The sequence below is a fragment of the Myripristis murdjan genome, chromosome 4, assembly GCF_902150065.1.
Source record: "Myripristis murdjan chromosome 4, fMyrMur1.1, whole genome shotgun sequence".
NCBI lineage: Eukaryota > Metazoa > Chordata > Actinopteri > Holocentriformes > Holocentridae > Myripristis > Myripristis murdjan.
In genome coordinates, this window is record NC_043983.1 from 14,297,402 (window position 1) to 14,315,636 (window position 18,235).

Consider the following 18,235-nt stretch of genomic DNA (forward strand, 5'->3'; position numbering starts at 1 on the left):
CAGGGGCCCGTGACGTCAGATTGGCCCCAGACAGGGTGCTCGGGAGCGAGCACACCGTGAGGGCGCGCACATGTGCACAGGCACGGTCTCGTCTTATCGTGAGCGCGGGCACGTCAATATACACACTGAGAGCAGAGCACTGCTTTGGGTATAGTAGAAGGTGCTCTACAGCGAATGAAATACAAGCAGGCGCAGACACCTTCCCACAGTAAGCAGCGGTTTGTGGCACAGTTCTGTGGCGGCCGGGACCCAATCTTTTAAAACCATGCTGGATTGACTGCGGAGAGGCAACTACAATCAATGGCTTGGCTTTGAAATCGTTCAAAATTTATTGGAAAGGAGTGTGAGATAGAGCGAGAGTGAGAGAGAGGGGGAGAGCGAGAGAGAGAGAGGGAGAGAGAGAGACGCGAGCGAGCGAGAGTGGCGAGAGGGGTGGAAATAAAGATCCTTTCAACGATGGAGCTTACAATGGAAAACATTGGAAATCTTCACGGCGTATCTCACTCTCATCAAACGGGCGACTTAATGAACTCCCCACACGCACGCCAATCCTCGGCGTCGCATCGGAACTTGGTGTCGCACGGACGGTCAGCCATGGTGTCCAGTATGGCCTCGATATTAGAAGGAGCAGGGGACTACCGCACAGACCACGCTTTGTCTGCTCCCTTGCATCCTGCGATGACCATGTCGTGCGACTCCGGGATGAGCCTGAGCAGCACCTACACCACGCTGACGCCGCTGCAGCACCTGCCTCCCATATCCACCGTTTCGGAGAAATTTCACCATCACCCTCACCCACATGCTCACCATCACCCGGCGCACCAGCGACTTGCAGCCGGGAACGTAAGCGGCAGCTTCACTCTGATGAGGGACGACAGAAGCCTCGCATCCATGAGTAACCTGTATGGCCACTACCCCAAGGAGATGTCCGGCATGGGGCAGCCTCTGTCACCTCTGTCTAACGGTCTTGGGTCCTTGCACAACTCTCAGCAGACTCTCGGCGCCTACGGTCCAGGAGCTCACCTCTCAAACGACAAGATGCTCTCGTCGGGGGGCTTCGAGTCCCACGCAGCCATGCTGTCCCGGAGCGAAGAGCACCTGGCCCGGGGTCTTGGAGGCCACGGAGCCGGTCTCATGACATCGTTGAACGGCATACACCATCACAGCCATCCGCACTCTCAGGCGAACGGGTCCATGCTATCAGACCGGGACAGGCAGACGGTGGTGGGTGGCGGGCAGGGAGCTGGGTCGGGGCAGGTAGAGGAGATAAACACCAAGGAGGTGGCACAACGAATAACAGCAGAGCTCAAGCGCTACAGCATCCCCCAGGCCATCTTTGCCCAGAGGATCTTGTGCCGGTCCCAGGGAACTCTCTCTGATCTGCTGAGGAACCCTAAACCGTGGAGTAAACTCAAGTCTGGCCGGGAGACGTTCAGGAGGATGTGGAAGTGGCTCCAGGAGCCCGAGTTTCAGCGGATGTCAGCGCTCAGGCTTGCAGGTGAGTGAGGAGACAGCTCCCAACCTGAGTGATGTGGAGGGATCAATTAGAAGTCAATGTGGCGAGACTGTCAATAGCTGCTCAAACAGACATTACTAGAAGTTATTAGTCGATGAAATCGAGTAAAACTTCATCATGACAGTTGGGGTGTTAAATGTTGGGGAAATCTATATTTTGATTGATGTTACAACGCATGATAGTGCAAACAGAGGCTGTACCACATTAGTAGTGTAAAGACAAACGTCAGTCTAATAAACAAAGGAGAGATACCAGGTTGCATCTTCCAACAAGCTTGCCAGTGAGTATGATAGACCTGCTTGTGTTTACGTAGACAAATAGCAATTTTATGCACTGTCCATCTCTGACACACAGAAAAAAAGGAAGAGACAGAGAGCGCAAACAAAGGAAATCAAAGCAGGATGTAAATCAAACTGATTGAATCTTGGAGCAATTACTTTAACATTCAAAAGAAGCTATGATTGAACTTTGGACAAATCTCGCGCCCTCCTTACATTGTGAGATAAATGTAACTCAAATATCTAGTTTTACTTTGGACTTGCGCGTATCAAACAGTACTTTGGCACTTCCCTTGTCAAATAAGCAAGTCGCAAACAAGGATCGTCTGAGGCCTGGCGAAAGAGTCAGGGGAGCATGACCTCCCATGGATCAATATTTCAGGTCCCGGCGTCCCCTTTCAGTAGCGCACTGATAAATGATCGATTTAGATCTGAAAGACAGCGACACAAACAGATGCGTCTTTCTCTGGCCTGCGTTGAGCACTGGGCCTATTCATCGGCCTCTATACAACACATGCTCCACTCTGACACACATTGTCTCCAAACTTGTTTTAAGACCTGTCTAGCCGTCTGTGTCTGTGGAACTGTGCTGAATATGGTTTGTAAAATTATATTTGTGCGCTGATGGTAAAATGATTTGCTTGCAGAAACACAGCAGTGGTTGTTACCAAACAACTCTGACTGGTTAACAGACTGAGTAATCCTTCAGTTCAGCATACAGTGTATATATTGTAGAAGGCTTACATGACATAGCCTACATTCTCGCTGTTGCTGTAACACACACACTTTGATGTCTTGTCTCGCCTCATACACTGTAGGTTCATATGTCTAAAATGCAAGCAATTTTCTCCTCTGTGTATAGGTGATTTGATGGCATGGCTCTCTGAATGTTAAGTTTATTTCTTCCACCGTTTTGATCATTTATTGAGCACAGAGAGAAACACTGATGTTAAGTTAAAAACAGCCCACGCCAAAAAGACAACTGGATCTATTTAAAACTCCAACACTTAGCCCGATTAACTAAACTTAAATGAAAACGAGAGACGTCTAAATAGGGTTAAAAACAAAGATGGAAATGAGAAGTCCCCTCTCATTGATGTTTGTGTAAAGGCCTCGTTTAGACGTGCGCTTCCAAACGTCAATCAGCGCCTCTGTGTCGTATTTCAACGGACAGTTCAATTAAGCAGATATAGTGGCATATTTTAGTTCCAGTCAATGCCCTATTGAAAAGCACTTAATGGCATGTAAATTGTTCCTTTGCGCATTTAGTGGGGTTCTGGTAAATAAAGATTTAAACACTCCACAATTGTCTCTTTAAGTGCCACTGCTGTTAAAGCTAATTGGGCAATGGGGTTTTATATCTTCCACACCCCACACTAGGATAAAACCCAGCAATTCAGCTGACATGTTGCACTACAGTGGCACAGTCCTGTGTAGGCCATGTAGGCACTGGTATGGGTAAGGCATGCTTTAATGTGAACCTGTGTGTGTGTGTGTGTGTGTGTGTGTGTGTGTGTGTGTGTGTGTGTGTGTGTGTGTGTGTGTGTGTATGTGTGTGTGTGTGTGTGTGTGTGTGTGTGTGTGTGTGTGTGTGTGAGTGTGTGTGTGTGTGTGTGTGTGAGAGAGAGAGAGAGAGAGAGAGAGAGAGAGTCATATAGGCTACTGGCTTCACTGGCTTCAACGTTTATGGAATGGAAAACTGGGCTAAAATCTTGTTACCAATTTTCACTGTAGTTGACGTTATTATGGTTGAAATTACTGTTTACCCAATATCCCGTCTATTTTAGGCAAGTGGTCTTGTTTTGTTTTTGCATATTCCTGTCTTTTTGTTAACAGCCAGTTGCAGGTACATATGGTGTATATATGTGTTGTGTTGTGAGCTACCTACATTGTCTCCAGCTCTCAGGGAGGAACCAGTTGGGCAAAATGACAAATGACTTGTATGTAAATGGCCGGAGCAACATTTTACTTATTGCATTTAAAATCACCATTACCCGCGGTGCGCATGTGGGTTGGGAGTGGGAGTTGGGGGATTTGTGATGCTGAAAGGGAGGCTGGGCAGCACTCGGTCGGCCACATCAATCAATAAATTCAAATTACTATTCCAAATTCATCACAGTCACACAAATCAATGCAGCTGCCCTGCTTAGCTAATGTGAAAATGCCAGTGTCTGCACGCTCACATGACAATCCACTCCTGAAACAAAAAACAGAGTAGAGATAGGCCCACAGGCTGTGGTGTTATTAGGGAGAATCTGTGCCCTTCACGCTTAACGTCTCCTAATGCAGTGACAGCACTGCTCACAAAGAGCTTACAGCTTTCCCGTGCACCTATTACTCTCGCCTTCTAGGTTATAACCCAGGCCCAGTAAATACCCTCCATTGTTGGGTGGGATCTCTTAAGTATTTTACAAAAGCTTTCTAAGTACATTACAAAAGCAAACGTATTGGCTGAGTATAAATTAATAGGCAGTATCCGTGTAAAGCTATACTTTTAGTAAAGAAGAGATTGTAAGAAAGACACGGAAAAGTGGGGTCTGCGAGGCATTTAAAGATCGTATTAAGGATGAAAACAATTCGTCTTTGCATCTGTGTTGAATTCCACACTCCATCTCAATGTATTTGGTCGGGTCAATAGAGCCCTGATCGATAAGGATAGCCAGTGCATCTATCAATTATCCCGCCTCAGCACTCTCTCCCATTGGTCTCTCCCCTGGAGCAGAGGGGGAGGCAGCAGCCGGATAAAGGGGGGAGCAGGGTAGCTGTAAAAAAAAAAAAAAAAAAAAGGAGAGCGAGAGAGAAAAGAGGCTATTACACACTCTTTTCTTTTTCTCTGCTGTAATCATGTTACATTTGTTGAGTGGAAAGCACCTTCACTCTCAATATGCCCGTTGGGGTTTGGGTTATACAATCATCCGGGTACTGAACATGTATTCACTACTAACGCGCTCTTTCAGACAGATACTGGAGAATACAAATACAAGGGAAAAAACGAATAATTAAACCACACTACCAACAGCCCAAATGGCGATTTATATTACGCAGCAATATTAAACAGTTCTGTTTTTCTGAAAAATCCAATTGGATCTATCCAATTGCATATATCTACAATCAGCATCTATAGTCGGCTATTTGTTACAGCAATCTAAAGACTGTAGTAACTGATAGCCAATATATTTCCCCTTGTAACAGTAATGTTTAGAACAGCATGCCATGGCATGCCAAGGTCCTTTTCCTTCAAAAGCGCAGTTGGCTCATTATCATTTGAATGGTCTGAACACGTGCCAGGGTGTGTAGGTCAGACTCACAAGACCCAGAGAAAAATTGTGTGGAGTGAGGGTGGGAGGCCTCTATTCATGTTTCAATGGACTACAAGCCGTTTACACAGGCCTAATCCTGGAGCAGCCCCCTGCCCCTCCCCCGTCACTGTGCGCCCTTTCGCCTCCACGCGTGCATCACTGCAACGCCAACCTCCATTTTTCACTTGTAAATATATTTTTATTGACCGGACCAAATAATGGCCTACCCCCTCTGCCTTGCCTCTAGGCTTTGCCCTTAAGTTTACTCACCTTTTAGGCAGGCAATAATGATTCTGAGTTAAAGTCAGAGTAGTCTGAAGCTGATGTCTACACACAGCCTACATGTTCATGCCCTTAGGTTTCTCTGGACTCAAGGCGCTGTCCAGCGTGCTGAAATATTCGCTGATCCCTCCTGTCTCTGTTATGAGGACAGTTCAATGTTGTAAACTAAAGCTTTACAAAAACGTAGATAAAAACCTTCTTGTTGAGCCTTAACAGTACTATTTCATGCAACAGCTTCCACCCAACGATCAGTATTACACCTACATAGTCTGTCAGTCCTGTGGGCTATGTTACCCTAATTTCCAGCTCAGGACAAAACCAACTGATGTTACCATTCAAATCGCATTCGATCTTTTGGGATTTATCTCGAATACTGCGAGCTGGAAGTCGGTTTATTTTGGTCTCAGACTACTCACCGAAATAAACAAGAGAAGCAAAAATAGTCATAAGTGGTGTTGTTTTGGTCACTTAAGCCTGCATAATGGGTTTAATTGGATAGGGTATTAAGATGTGATTGATGCGGGATCATCTAAAACAGGCTTTTTCATGAAGAGATGGCTTGATGTTAGCCTGCGAAATGATCGATTGGTACTTTAATAATTGATGTGTGAGGGGAAGATAGGGGAGTAAACAGTGCAGCTGCGGTTTCAGAGTCTCGTTGTTCGTTAAGCACAGCAATGTGTGCTGTAAATACTGAGGCACACATGTACACACACCGCCTTTGAAATCCTCTGGTGGGTGAGCAACAGCCATTTTCTTAAGGTTATACCTCCAGGCTATTTAGTTTAAATCTCGGGTTCAGTGTAGCCCATATCAGATGAAATGGCATTTTGGGCTTTGGATCATTATCTGTGACCCGGAATGGAGAGGTCGGCTGTCTGTGGAGCAGGGTAAACCCACCTAAACTCAGCTAAATCTGCTTAGTTTACACACATTTTAGGCTGACATAAATCTTTATTAATAACCTAAAGGCATAGTACACGTCACAGCAAGCAGATATAAGTGACATGGAAATGTAAGGCCTTTAAGAAAAACAAACGAATGCCTGTCCCAAAAACATAATTGATTTTTGCTTATCTAGGTGTTTGTTTGCCTCGTGATGATCGCCGGCTGGAGGTCATAGTTTACCTAGATTTCTATTTAGCACTACATGGCTGCATAGCATTTAGGCCTATATCATAACATACAGCCTACATGTCGCCTCCCCGTTTCTTCTCTCCTGTGTGTATGTGATCAGGATATAGAGTGCGTCTGCGCCATACACATTGTTAAGGCCGATCTGGCGAGCCCTGAATCTGTATCGATTTCCATTCCCCGGCCTCTCCTTCCAATCTCTGGAGCTGCGCCATGCAGCCACACAACCCCCTACGCCCCCCCTCCATCTACACCATACAACACCATTTCTCCCATTAACTGCTCACCCTTCATAACACACAACAGAATGACTAATAAACGCGTGTTCTTACGCTGGTTCGTTGCACATCTTGCCGCAAGTCTACACAGTCAAAGACCGGCGTCCACACTACACGCCTCTGAGATAGTCACAGTAGCGTCGCGAGATAACTTCACATTTACGGTCATTTAACCTTGCACGTCCCATTCACACTGTTTCCTCTTGACCAACTCGACCTTAATACTCAAATAATGTAATTTGAACACCACTATGGTTAGTCTACAGTGCAGCGAGGCGAGGGAGCCAGGAGCCCTGCACTACATCCTGCATCATCACCCATCCCTCTTTCTGCAACTGGAAACACTGCGCGCACGCACACGCGCACACCTCCTTCCAATTCACACGGAGGGGCGTGCTCGGCAATTATAAATGCAGTAGAGGTCTGGATTCTGTACAGTCTAGAATACCGTCTCTTCTATTTTAGATGATCAATTCCTACGCTATTCCGTCGCCCCCTCGCCAAACCGGATCGATAGGAGAGAGTGACCTTTAAATCAAATTGCTGGCAGAGTCGACTGAATACACGCGGCTAGCAGTAAAGGGTTAAATGGCACTGCATGTGCGCGTCCACTATTCCAAGCAAAAAACACAAATTGGGGGCCTAAACCACCAAGGATAATCATAATGAAATTACATTATGCATCCCTGCACCGTGGAGTCGGATGGCTACACAAAGGATTTGGAAGTATAATGCTACGTAGGTCTATATGCAGTGATGCCTGTGTGTGTGGACGAACGCTGAACAAAACCACAGTGTGGCTTTTGACCTGATAATCAGAGCAATGGTGTCTTACATAACCCCCAAACCAATTGGTAGTTCCAAAGAGCAGGCGGTTGTGCAATTAAAAATGTTGACCAAAGCACATCAGCAGGCTCTTTGTGTCGATGGAGCCTGCAATTATGTAATGCCAGAGCACCCCCCCCCCCCCCCCCCCCCCTCCCAACACACATACCCCTTAATATATATAATACACACACACACACACACACACACACACACACACACACACACATTTCTGCTGTACTTGCACTGGGTCCATAGCGGGAAAATGCAGCTGTACCCTTCATGTAGTAACATAAAAGTAACTCTCTGGCTAGAGTACCAATAATAAATCATTAATTTTGTCATCACCCTTTAAATGTCCGATTGAATGTAATTTATCCGAACAACAGGCTACAGCTTTTATCTCACCTCCATCACTAATTCATTTGGACAGAATTATTTTTGTTTTTATGGAGGGACAAGATGACTTGGACACCAACATGGTCTTCTCATTCACCATAGCCTTGTACAGGAGGTGTAACAGAAAACTGATTTAGCGGGTTACTGCTACCAAACAGTCATTACTAATAATGATAGTTCTGAAATGACTACCTAGTAATTAATACTTTTTGAGTAAGTGACTGTGTATCTCTGGTCACCGGTGCTGAAACACCAGCAGCGGTGTCTCTGTGGCAGCGGCTGCTTATCTGACGCCCTGACAGGCCATCGCTTATTAAAGGCCCGATAATGGCTTGTTTAATGTGCAGGCTAAAGAACAAAAGGCAAGAACATTGTCCACGCAATTAAAGGAAAGAAAAGGCACGTATCCAATTCAAGACTCATTGCAAAATATCTTAACAAGCCGTTCACTCTGAGCCTCTTATTCAGTCGTAAAATATTTACTTTCTTCAACCAGGTGGAAAAAATGATAATTCTATTTACTGCCAACACAGACGTAATTTCTTCACGGATTTTAACAGGTGGCAATATTTTGTAACAAAGCAGATTATATGGCAGATTATTCCACTGTATAGGCCTATCAACAAAAGACACTCGTTTCAACGAGATTCTTGTTACAAATTGATTTTCACTGGAATCAAATGGAATCATCGCACTATACTGGCAGTTTTACGAAAATGCGATTTTAAGACTACCACATGATTTTAACACTACCAAATGACCAGTTAAGATGTGTTACATTGTAAACTGTGAAACCCAGTTCACCTAATTAGATATAGTGTCCTGCCAGCCTCTTGGTGAGATCCAGCAGTCTGTGTCTTTCAGTAAATCAGCGGAAGTATCCTATTGGTTATCTTTATAATAACAAGGGTTGTCTACGTCGGCCACATTGGATTTTAATTATTTCTGCATGGGAGAGTCCTGAAGAACACAAGTAAAGGTACAACATTTTGTCTAAAATTCTGTATTTAGTATTCGCCCAGTATTCTAGTGTACAGATGGTTTGATGAGCAACCTCTGTGCGCCTGTCTACTGAGTCGATCAGAACAAAACCGCAGTCTCATACACACACACACACACACACACACACACACACACACACACACACACACACACACACATACACACACACACACACACACACATACACACACACACACACACACACACACACACACACACACACACACACACACACACACACAAAGCGCTTACCGTACCCACAGATGCAACCCAAAACTCCGGTTGGGCAAACCCACACAAATCAACAAAGGAACAAAACGACTGTGAAATCAATTGATGAATGAATCAGTGTTAGTCCATATACATTTTGAATTAGACACAGTAATGAATATGACTATAAAGCTGTTCTGCAGTTAGTATTGTAATGTTGGGGTTGGCCTGCCACACTAACACTCAACACTTCTTATTTTAACCGTATTATCTCATTACAGTTGTGTCTGCAGGATTTCTCGCTTAATAAAGGAACACTGAAGCAATTTGGAATTTAGCTCATGCAAGCGACTTTGCATTGCAGTATTTTTTTTTTTTTTTGCTGTATTTACAGTAGAACCAAATATAAACTATAGGCATTGATAGGTTACTTTTGCGTCAATGCCATTTTTAAAACGCGTCCGAATATTTGCTTTATATCGTCGTTATTTACACAATCAGACTTCAGTGTGTTTGTGTCACATTTCACAACAGCAGCAAAAACAACAACAACAACAACAATAATAATAATAATAATTTGTCCTATTAAATAATTTGTCCTATTAAATGTCAGTCAATGTTCTTAACATTGACTGATATTTAATTGCCATGAGGAATCACTGAAGTGAGGAGTGCTTAATAAATGATAAAATAAAATAAAATAAAATAAAATAAAGCAAAATAAAATAAAACTGTCACCATAAGAACTAGAAAATTTTGCTTTAAGAAACTTAATTTGTAGCTATAGGTGCAGCCGACACTAATTGGTGGTCTATTGAAAAAAAACTTAAAAAAAAAAAACTTTTAAAAAAAATTACTATAACAGAAAATTAGTGCTGCAAAAATTTGCCAGTCATTTGCTTTGCTGCTTAAGACAGTCTGCAATAACACAAGATAAATAACTAAATAACTAAACAAATAAAACCACCACACTTTTATTTCCTGTGTGTCACTATAACATTTTACAGTGGGTAAACTACGCCATACTAATGCATTTAGATCACTGCAGTAAGGGTTGAGACAGGACATTTCTGGGAAGTCGCACTCCACATGATCAGATGTGAAATACAGAGCTGAAACTGGAAAATTCCTGCAAATTGGAAAGCTGTCTCCCCTCCGATAATTAACAACATTATCTGGGCTGCAGCCCGCCGCGAGGCTCTGACGGCTCAGGACAGGAGTTTGCTGATTCCCAAGCGGCCTGGGAATTTAGAAGAGAAGTGACAGCTAAACATTAGAAGAATATTAATATTTTAGGATATGAGGCCGATCGGTGCTCCGGTGGAATTTGCTATAATCTCTGCATCTCGTCATTAGGCTGCCGGTGTGAATGTGTGAAAATGCCGGTCGCTGATCCTTTTGAGACATCTCATAAATAAAAACGAAATTTTGTCCACTTCAAAAACCCAATTCTCACGATTTGTTGATGTGTTTGAATTGACCTAATAGGCTGCAGATTTGTGCCAGTGTCAGTGGGTGTGATTTTAGGCACAGGGTTTCCTGGCACCGGTCTCAGATCTGCACCGTTCAGCATCGACCCCAGACAGGCCGCTGGGCCAGGCCTACATGTGGATCTATTGATTGGCCACGTAGCCTCAACACCCCTCTGCTCGCCCACTTCAAATCCAACTGAACACACATACACACACACACACACACACACACACACACACACACACACACACACACACACACACACACACACACACACACACACACACAACCCACTGAGGTAGCTTTCACACGCTCTGATATTTATTTATTATCCAGTGAGGTTATTTGTTTTGCTTTCAACTTTTATTCTACGGGGTGAATTATAGGTTACATTAGAGGGACAACAGAGAATATAATTGTAATTAAACAGGCGGAAGGTGTGACTTGCAAAACTACTGCAGAGATTAATTTAAAAAGAGAGAGAAAGAGAGAGATTTTGGGGGGGAAATACCTACTACATTATTAAGTATTTGAAGACAGCATCATCGTTGTTTTTGAAATAGCCCTGTTCATTTCTGATACAATAGCAAAATATAAGCCTGTACTAAATAGGCTTTGGAATGAAACCTTTCATTTATAAATAGGCCTACCTACAATCAGCCTACAGACTATTGTGATGGTCTAGATTGTGTCTACAATGTATGTGCAGTGATCGGACCTCCTGCATTTACGATAAAATAAAGTGCATAAAGAGGAGCCCTACACCTGTTGTTTAAGAGCGCGGGGGGAAATGAAACTGTAGGCTTGTCCATAGAAAATAAAGCATCATGATCATTACCGCTATCACGCATAACTGGTCGAAGCAATTACGAATGAAATCAATGATAATCATACATAATAGAGTATCATTCTAACACTGAACCCACTCCTACAAATAAATGGAACAGACTAGACTACTATTAACTTTGAGGAGGGGTGGTTGGGGTGGTTGTGTGCTTAAATTCATTCAGACGCTTCCCTCAATCATGCACTTAAATGGCTTAATGCCTTTCATTATCTAAAAACTCATAAGGAGCGTGATGATCACAAGCGGCAACCCTTATTGATTATTGAATTTTTGGGCGCTATGCAGCTTCGCGGGTTTTATCACAGGGTATCGCCAATAACACGTCGGAGTGTAGAAAATATGGCACTGCAGTCTACTTCTCTAGTGAAATCAGATTCATGCATCTGTAATAAAATAAAACTCGCGGTCTGCAACACTGAAATGGCTACAGAGATAAATGACCGCACATTTTAATTGCTTAATTGGCTGTTGTTGTTGTTGTTTTTGTTTTTTTGACATTTTTTGTTTTCAGATTTGATTGGACAGTGTATGACTGTAACAGATGACCTGATAGGAAACGCTAAAACAAAATGTGGCAGACAGCTGAGTGGACTATACGGTGGGATGTGGGCGAATCGGTAACTGAGTTCAGGTTGAGTGTTATTGAAGTGGAGAAATGCCTCGCAGCTGAAGTCGTGGCGAAGGCAAACAAACAAACTGTGTCGCTTTATCAGTATATTAACACCAATTCTCACTCATTACATTAAGGAGTATTGAGTTGGGAGTGTTTTGGACTGGCGAGAGCTTGGCAGTGCCCTCCAGCTTGAATGGAATAAATACCACTGTACAAAGAGTCTTTAAAATTGTGGCCGTGTCGATATACATGCTATCAATCTTTGAGCAACAGTCTATGAGAAAACCACCGAAACACTTCTTAATAGATGGAAATGCGCCACGTTTTAAGGATTTTAACTGTTAGGGTTGCCTGCCAACAGTGTAATCTGGCTACGGAGTGTGAATAAAAGCACCGAACCGTGCAGTGCTTAACTTGTTTATCGGTAAATTAATTAAATGATTCATTTAAAGGCATATCCGGTCATCCCTTATCTACTTTATCTAACCTATAGGAAACCCAAGCGGGGAATCATGAGCACCGAGTGTATTTCACGCCCTGAGATTCTGGAAAGAAAAACGATGAGCAAGTGATGTAAAACGCTGATGAAATCATGCTTTCATAAATGCTGTAGGTGGAAAAAAAATAGTCTGTTTGACTTTCTCATTATGAGTGGAAGGGCAGCGATGATCAATAAATGATTAATGCTCAAGATGGACTCACAACTTCAAATCAAACAGGTGGAGCAGGCTATTAAAAGAATTATAGGCACTCCCTACAACAGGCGTGACCACAAGACAAAGACCGGGGTCAGGAAGTGTGGGGCACACGAGCGCCCGCATGCGCTCCTGGTCGTTTTGTTCATTTTGTTCATTTTAAATTCAAACCTCTTGCATTTGAATGGGCCCGGCCCCCCCTGTGCGACCCAGAGAGGTGTATAGAAAGCTGGATCATCACGTTTCCTTTCCAATGTGTTTTTGCGTCTCCGCCCCTTCATGAATCTTCTCTCTGGGCCTACTCCCCCTCCAAGGCATAATTAATTGTACGAACTGAATTTCACACACGAATTATTCACGAATCTATCGATCGATATTGAACACCCAGGGCCTTTCTCTTAACCTCTCTTGGTTTGTCGTGAAGCGAGGAATATTAATGCATCAGGAAAATAAAAGTTTTGCTTACATATAAACACAAAAGACAACTTCGACATCGGTTATTAAATAATCTGGTGTATTTTATAGAGAGAAAAAAAACAGTGTCAGTAATTTCTTTCGTTACATCATGGTTCAAGGAATATCATGACAGGACCAGTCAATTCCACAGAGGTCCATGTTTAATATTCATAAAGATGAATTGAGGCCCCTTCTTTGTATTTCTGGGGAAATAAGGTAAATCCTAAACAATGGTGTTGAGCAGCCTATGAATTAGACTTAAATTTGAAGGCGAAAACAAATTATTAACAATAATAATAATAGTGGGGGATAAGATGAAGCAGATGCGAGTGGCTTAAACGAGTGGATACATTCAAAGTAGGCCAACTTATGTTCAACAGCACCATTGGCGAGTTATAGAAATTACACGGCTTTCTACCCATGTCCTGCCAGCAGGGTGTACACCTCTGTGGACTAAGAAAATATTCAGCACCAAAATAGGATTTCTGCACTTGTCCAGCGTGGGTTGTTCTTTGTGCATGAGTTTATGTCCGTCTCTGTGCTCGGTGCCTACTGTAGCTCTAAAAGCTGCAATGATCGATTTTTTTTCTTTTCTACGCCGAGCTTGGTTCAGTAATCAGGGCCCCCTTCCTCACCGATCGATCGATATTGATTACTAAATCCAGCGCCTGTAGCAAAGGCAGCGCACTATGGCGCCCCGTGCAGCCAGGCCACGTCGACAGCGACACCTACCGAGCAAAAGGCGATAAAGCAGGCGCTCGGCTGGACGACAGGACGTGACTCACCAAGGAGGAGACAGACGCCTGTTTTGTCTGAGCTTGTTGTGGACACAAAGAGACACACTTCTCTCCTGCACAGGCTGCTCAATGACAGATACACAGGCTAAGCAAGGCGAGGTTTATCATTTTAAATTTCAAGATTGTCCAGATAAGCCTCAGGGAACAGGGAAACAGGGAAAAAAGTCCCCCAAAACATGTACATAAATATTGTTTGCCTGGCCTCAGTCTAGAATTGCTCTTCCTTCAGTAATTTTTAAATGTAGTTTCATCACATGCTAGATGAAAACAAGATTTGGTTAATGCTATTTTATTTTATTTTATTTCATTTCATTTTTTAAATTCTTCAGACGTATAGCAGATTATGCAAACAAATCTGCACAGTTTGAAATTCTCGATGTAATTTTACTAAGTAGATAGTGGATTCAGGATAAATCAAGTAAAGTCAGTTCAAATATATCAAAAATCCCATTTGATAAAAATGTATTAATTTAAATAAAAATAAGAGATAATAGCACAAGAGAACAAACACATCAGTTTTTAAGGTATGAGAGCACAGGGCAGTCCACGGGGGAAAAGGGGCATATCAGACTGTGAGGAAGGAAACAATGGGAAATGAATGGCTGTTAAGGAAAGCATCAAGTTTGATATGAAGCTGTACTAAATAAATGGAAATTGAGTTTGGATCGAAATAAATAAATGAAACAGTGATAGCAATTTTTAACGAGGAAAATAAAAAAGCAGAGAACGTGTTTCAAAAGGAATCCCTCAAGGAGAAAGCACCGGCCCAAGCTGTTTTAGTACAAAACAAAATATCTCAATCTATATTTCCAAAAAATATTGAATAATAACAGAAATCCATTATATTTCAATAGATATACTGGATGTTGTCTTCCATATTGCTGGGTTTATTCTACTTTATATTTTCTGCTTATATGCCACTGCATGTTAATGTCACCAGAATACATGAGTGTTGGGGGCTTCTTATAATTTAAATTCAGAGCAACAAAGAGAAGCAAAATAATACATGGTGGCTGTTATTATTTCACTGTGTACATGCCTTATCAGGATCAATAATTAATTCACTTTTTGAGATTTAGCAAAGCTTTAATGGCCTGGCCTGCTTGTCCTGTGGCATTTGACCTGATGATGCTTTACACAGTGTGAGGTTATGAAATTATTTAAGCAGAAATACAAACCATAAAACTCCACAATCATCATCATCACTGAGACTATCTCAATCACAAAATAAATCAGAGTGATGCATAGGATGATCCTATTCATGCAAGTGTGCATTTAGGCATGCCAATGTGTGTGTGTGTGTGTGTGTGTGTGTGTGAGTGAGTGAGTGAAATAAATAGCTGCAGTGTTGATGTGAAATATGAATATGATGGATGGGCCTGTGTGCAGGTTAGACATCTGTAGTAAACAGATTGGACTGCAATGGCTGATCAATGGGCTCTGTTCCACTGTAATTAGACACACAGCGCCACTGCTTGGCTCCAGCCACTTCAGCATAATCACAATCCCCCACACATGCGCACACACACACACACATGCACCCCCGCGCGCGCGCACACACACACACACACATACACACACACACACACACACACACACACATACAGAGTAAGAACATATAAATGCATGCAAGAACACAAAATTCCTTGTATGTACACAGCAAAATTTCTCATGTGGGTCATGTCTTTACATGAAGTGAGACACACACACGCAGCATGAGAGTGAGACATTATGAAAAAGAAAAAAAAAGCCAGAGGAAAGTATCAGACAATACCAGTGGCGGCAGCTGGAGACAGCTCCACAGGGAAGACATCTCTCTCTCTCCCTCTCTCTCCAATTTGTTCTTGTTTTATTGAGACAGTAGGGAAGCTGAGAGGGACACACAGTCCGTTCTAGCAGGATTCGATCCTGGGCCAGCAGGGGAGCATGTGGCTGCAGAGCTGGTGTCTTAACCTCTACACAAGTCTGCACGCTGTCTCTCTCTGGGCAACACTTCTGCCTTTCATCTGCACCTGTCTGCTCCTACGCTTTCACCCATCTCTGACAAATACCTTGAGTTGCAGCGCACTTACACCCTATACAACATTCTATTAACTATTAATTTCTCTGTTCACTGGCTACACCCCTGCCCCCCCTTAACACCCAGCACCCCACCACCACCCCCTCTTCCCCCAAAGAGTACACTCGATGTGTTTTCTTTTGAAAATTGCTCAGTGTATGTTGTGCAGCTCATAGCAGTCGGTGCATGCACCTCTTGAGTGTTTGTGTTGGAGGGGAGTGGGTTATAAATACCCTCTCAGAGCTCAATAGAGTGGGCTCCAGTGGGCTCTGTTTGAAGTAGCAGACTGTAGACCTGCTGGGGGGGATTCTGACCTCAGTCCCAGCAGAGAACCCCCCCAATTCCTACAGCAAACTCGGTCAATATCTCTCTCTCTCTCTCCTTCAACCCCCCCTCCTCCTCCTCTCCTCAACCACTCTCACTTTGGTTCTTATACACACAAATGCACACACTTTGTCTCACTCCACCTTTTCTGTTTCTCTCCCTCTTCCTCCAACCTTTTCTTTCCCTGTCTCGGCCCCTCCTCTGTCTCTCTCTCTCTCTTTCTCATTTCAACACACGCACACGCGCACGCACACACACACACACACACACACACACACACACACACACACACACCCACACACACACACACACACACACACACACACACACAAAACGCTTACTTTTGTGCAACAGTCACTCAGTCCCCCATTGCGACTCAAACTGCATTAATATTGAATCAAACAGCAGTGTCTCCAGCTAGCAGGCAACAGCCAGTCCCACCCCCCTACCCACCCCATCTCTCCCTCTCACCGCAGGCTGGCTCCCTGTCTGCACTCTGCAGGATGGAAGGAATATTCCCACTGGGCAGGAGGCATGGATTAGCTTTAAATCAACTTTAATATGGCAATAGAGATAGAGCTGTAGAATCTCTCCTGGTGCATAAACTAGTTTTTATGTGTTTAAGTACTGGCTAATGATACATTTAGTTACTTTACGCTCCCTCCACCCACTATCTTCTTTATTTAGAAATGAATAGACTCATGCTTGTATATTTACCTTGCTCTGTGTTCTTTCTTCCCCCTCTGCCTCCAACTCTCATCCCCATCCCTCCCACCTCTGCCATCCGCCCCAAGCCTGCAAGCGCAAAGAACAGGAGCAACACAAGGACCGCAACATGGCGCCAAAGAAACAGCGTCTGGTCTTCACTGACCTGCAACGCCGCACTCTCATCGCCATATTCAAGGAGAACAAGCGTCCATCCAAGGAAATGCAGATCACCATCTCCCAGCAGCTTGGCCTGGAGCTCAACACCGTCAGCAACTTCTTCATGAATGCACGCCGCCGCTGTGTGGACCGCTGGCACGATGACCATGGCACCAGCCCCGGGCAGCCAGGCACGTCCGCCACCACCTTCTCCAAGGCCTGAGAGGAGGAGAGGGCCTTCAGGGGGCCGGGGACCCAGGTTGGAACGACAGGCGTGGGAAATTGGTTGCAAAACCTGTCTACAACAACCTCACCTGGCCTGGACCATCTGAATGTGTCCTCCGCCTCAAAATCATTTGTGCCATGCAATCATCTTCTTCGTCAGTCCAAACCACAGTCTCAAGCTCTCACCTGTGACAAGCAAAATCCTAAAGGTGAATTGTGAAGTCAGGTCCACTCTACATCACTCACATGAGGACAATCATTGATTCTGTCTTTTAATAAAAACCATTTTCATGGCATCTTTGTCCCTGGCAAGTAAAGAGACACCAAAGATTTTATGTTATTGTTGGACATTATCAGATTTATGCCGGCCTCCTTGACCACACTCGTAGCTACTGATTCTGCATTTCTCCCAACTCTCCTCTTTGTGTCTGCCTCTTTACTCTCTTTCACATCCTCTCTACTCTGGCACATGGAAGCAACAAGGGCAAAGGAACGGCAATAAATCTGACAGAGCAGCACATAGCCTTATTATCAATGCCCCATCCTGCACACACAAGGCCATCATAAAGAAAACAACGCCGCCTATGAAAAAAACAACAAGGCTCTCCAATCCTCCGCCTCTACCTCCTCTTCCTCCTGTACTCTCCTTCACTCCTTGG

At 43.8% G+C, this 18,235-nt stretch overlaps 1 protein-coding gene across 1 annotated transcript; it reads left to right on the forward strand.

The window, feature by feature from the left end:
* Window positions 1-456: 456 nt before the first annotated feature.
* onecut3a (one cut homeobox 3a) lies at window positions 457-17,574 on the forward strand. The gene is made up of 2 exons (XM_030049448.1): window positions 457-1,498; window positions 17,282-17,574. The coding sequence occupies exons 1-2, from the start codon at window positions 457-459 to the stop codon at window positions 17,572-17,574; spliced, it is 1,335 nt and encodes a 444-aa protein (XP_029905308.1).
* Window positions 17,575-18,235: the final 661 nt, after the last annotated feature.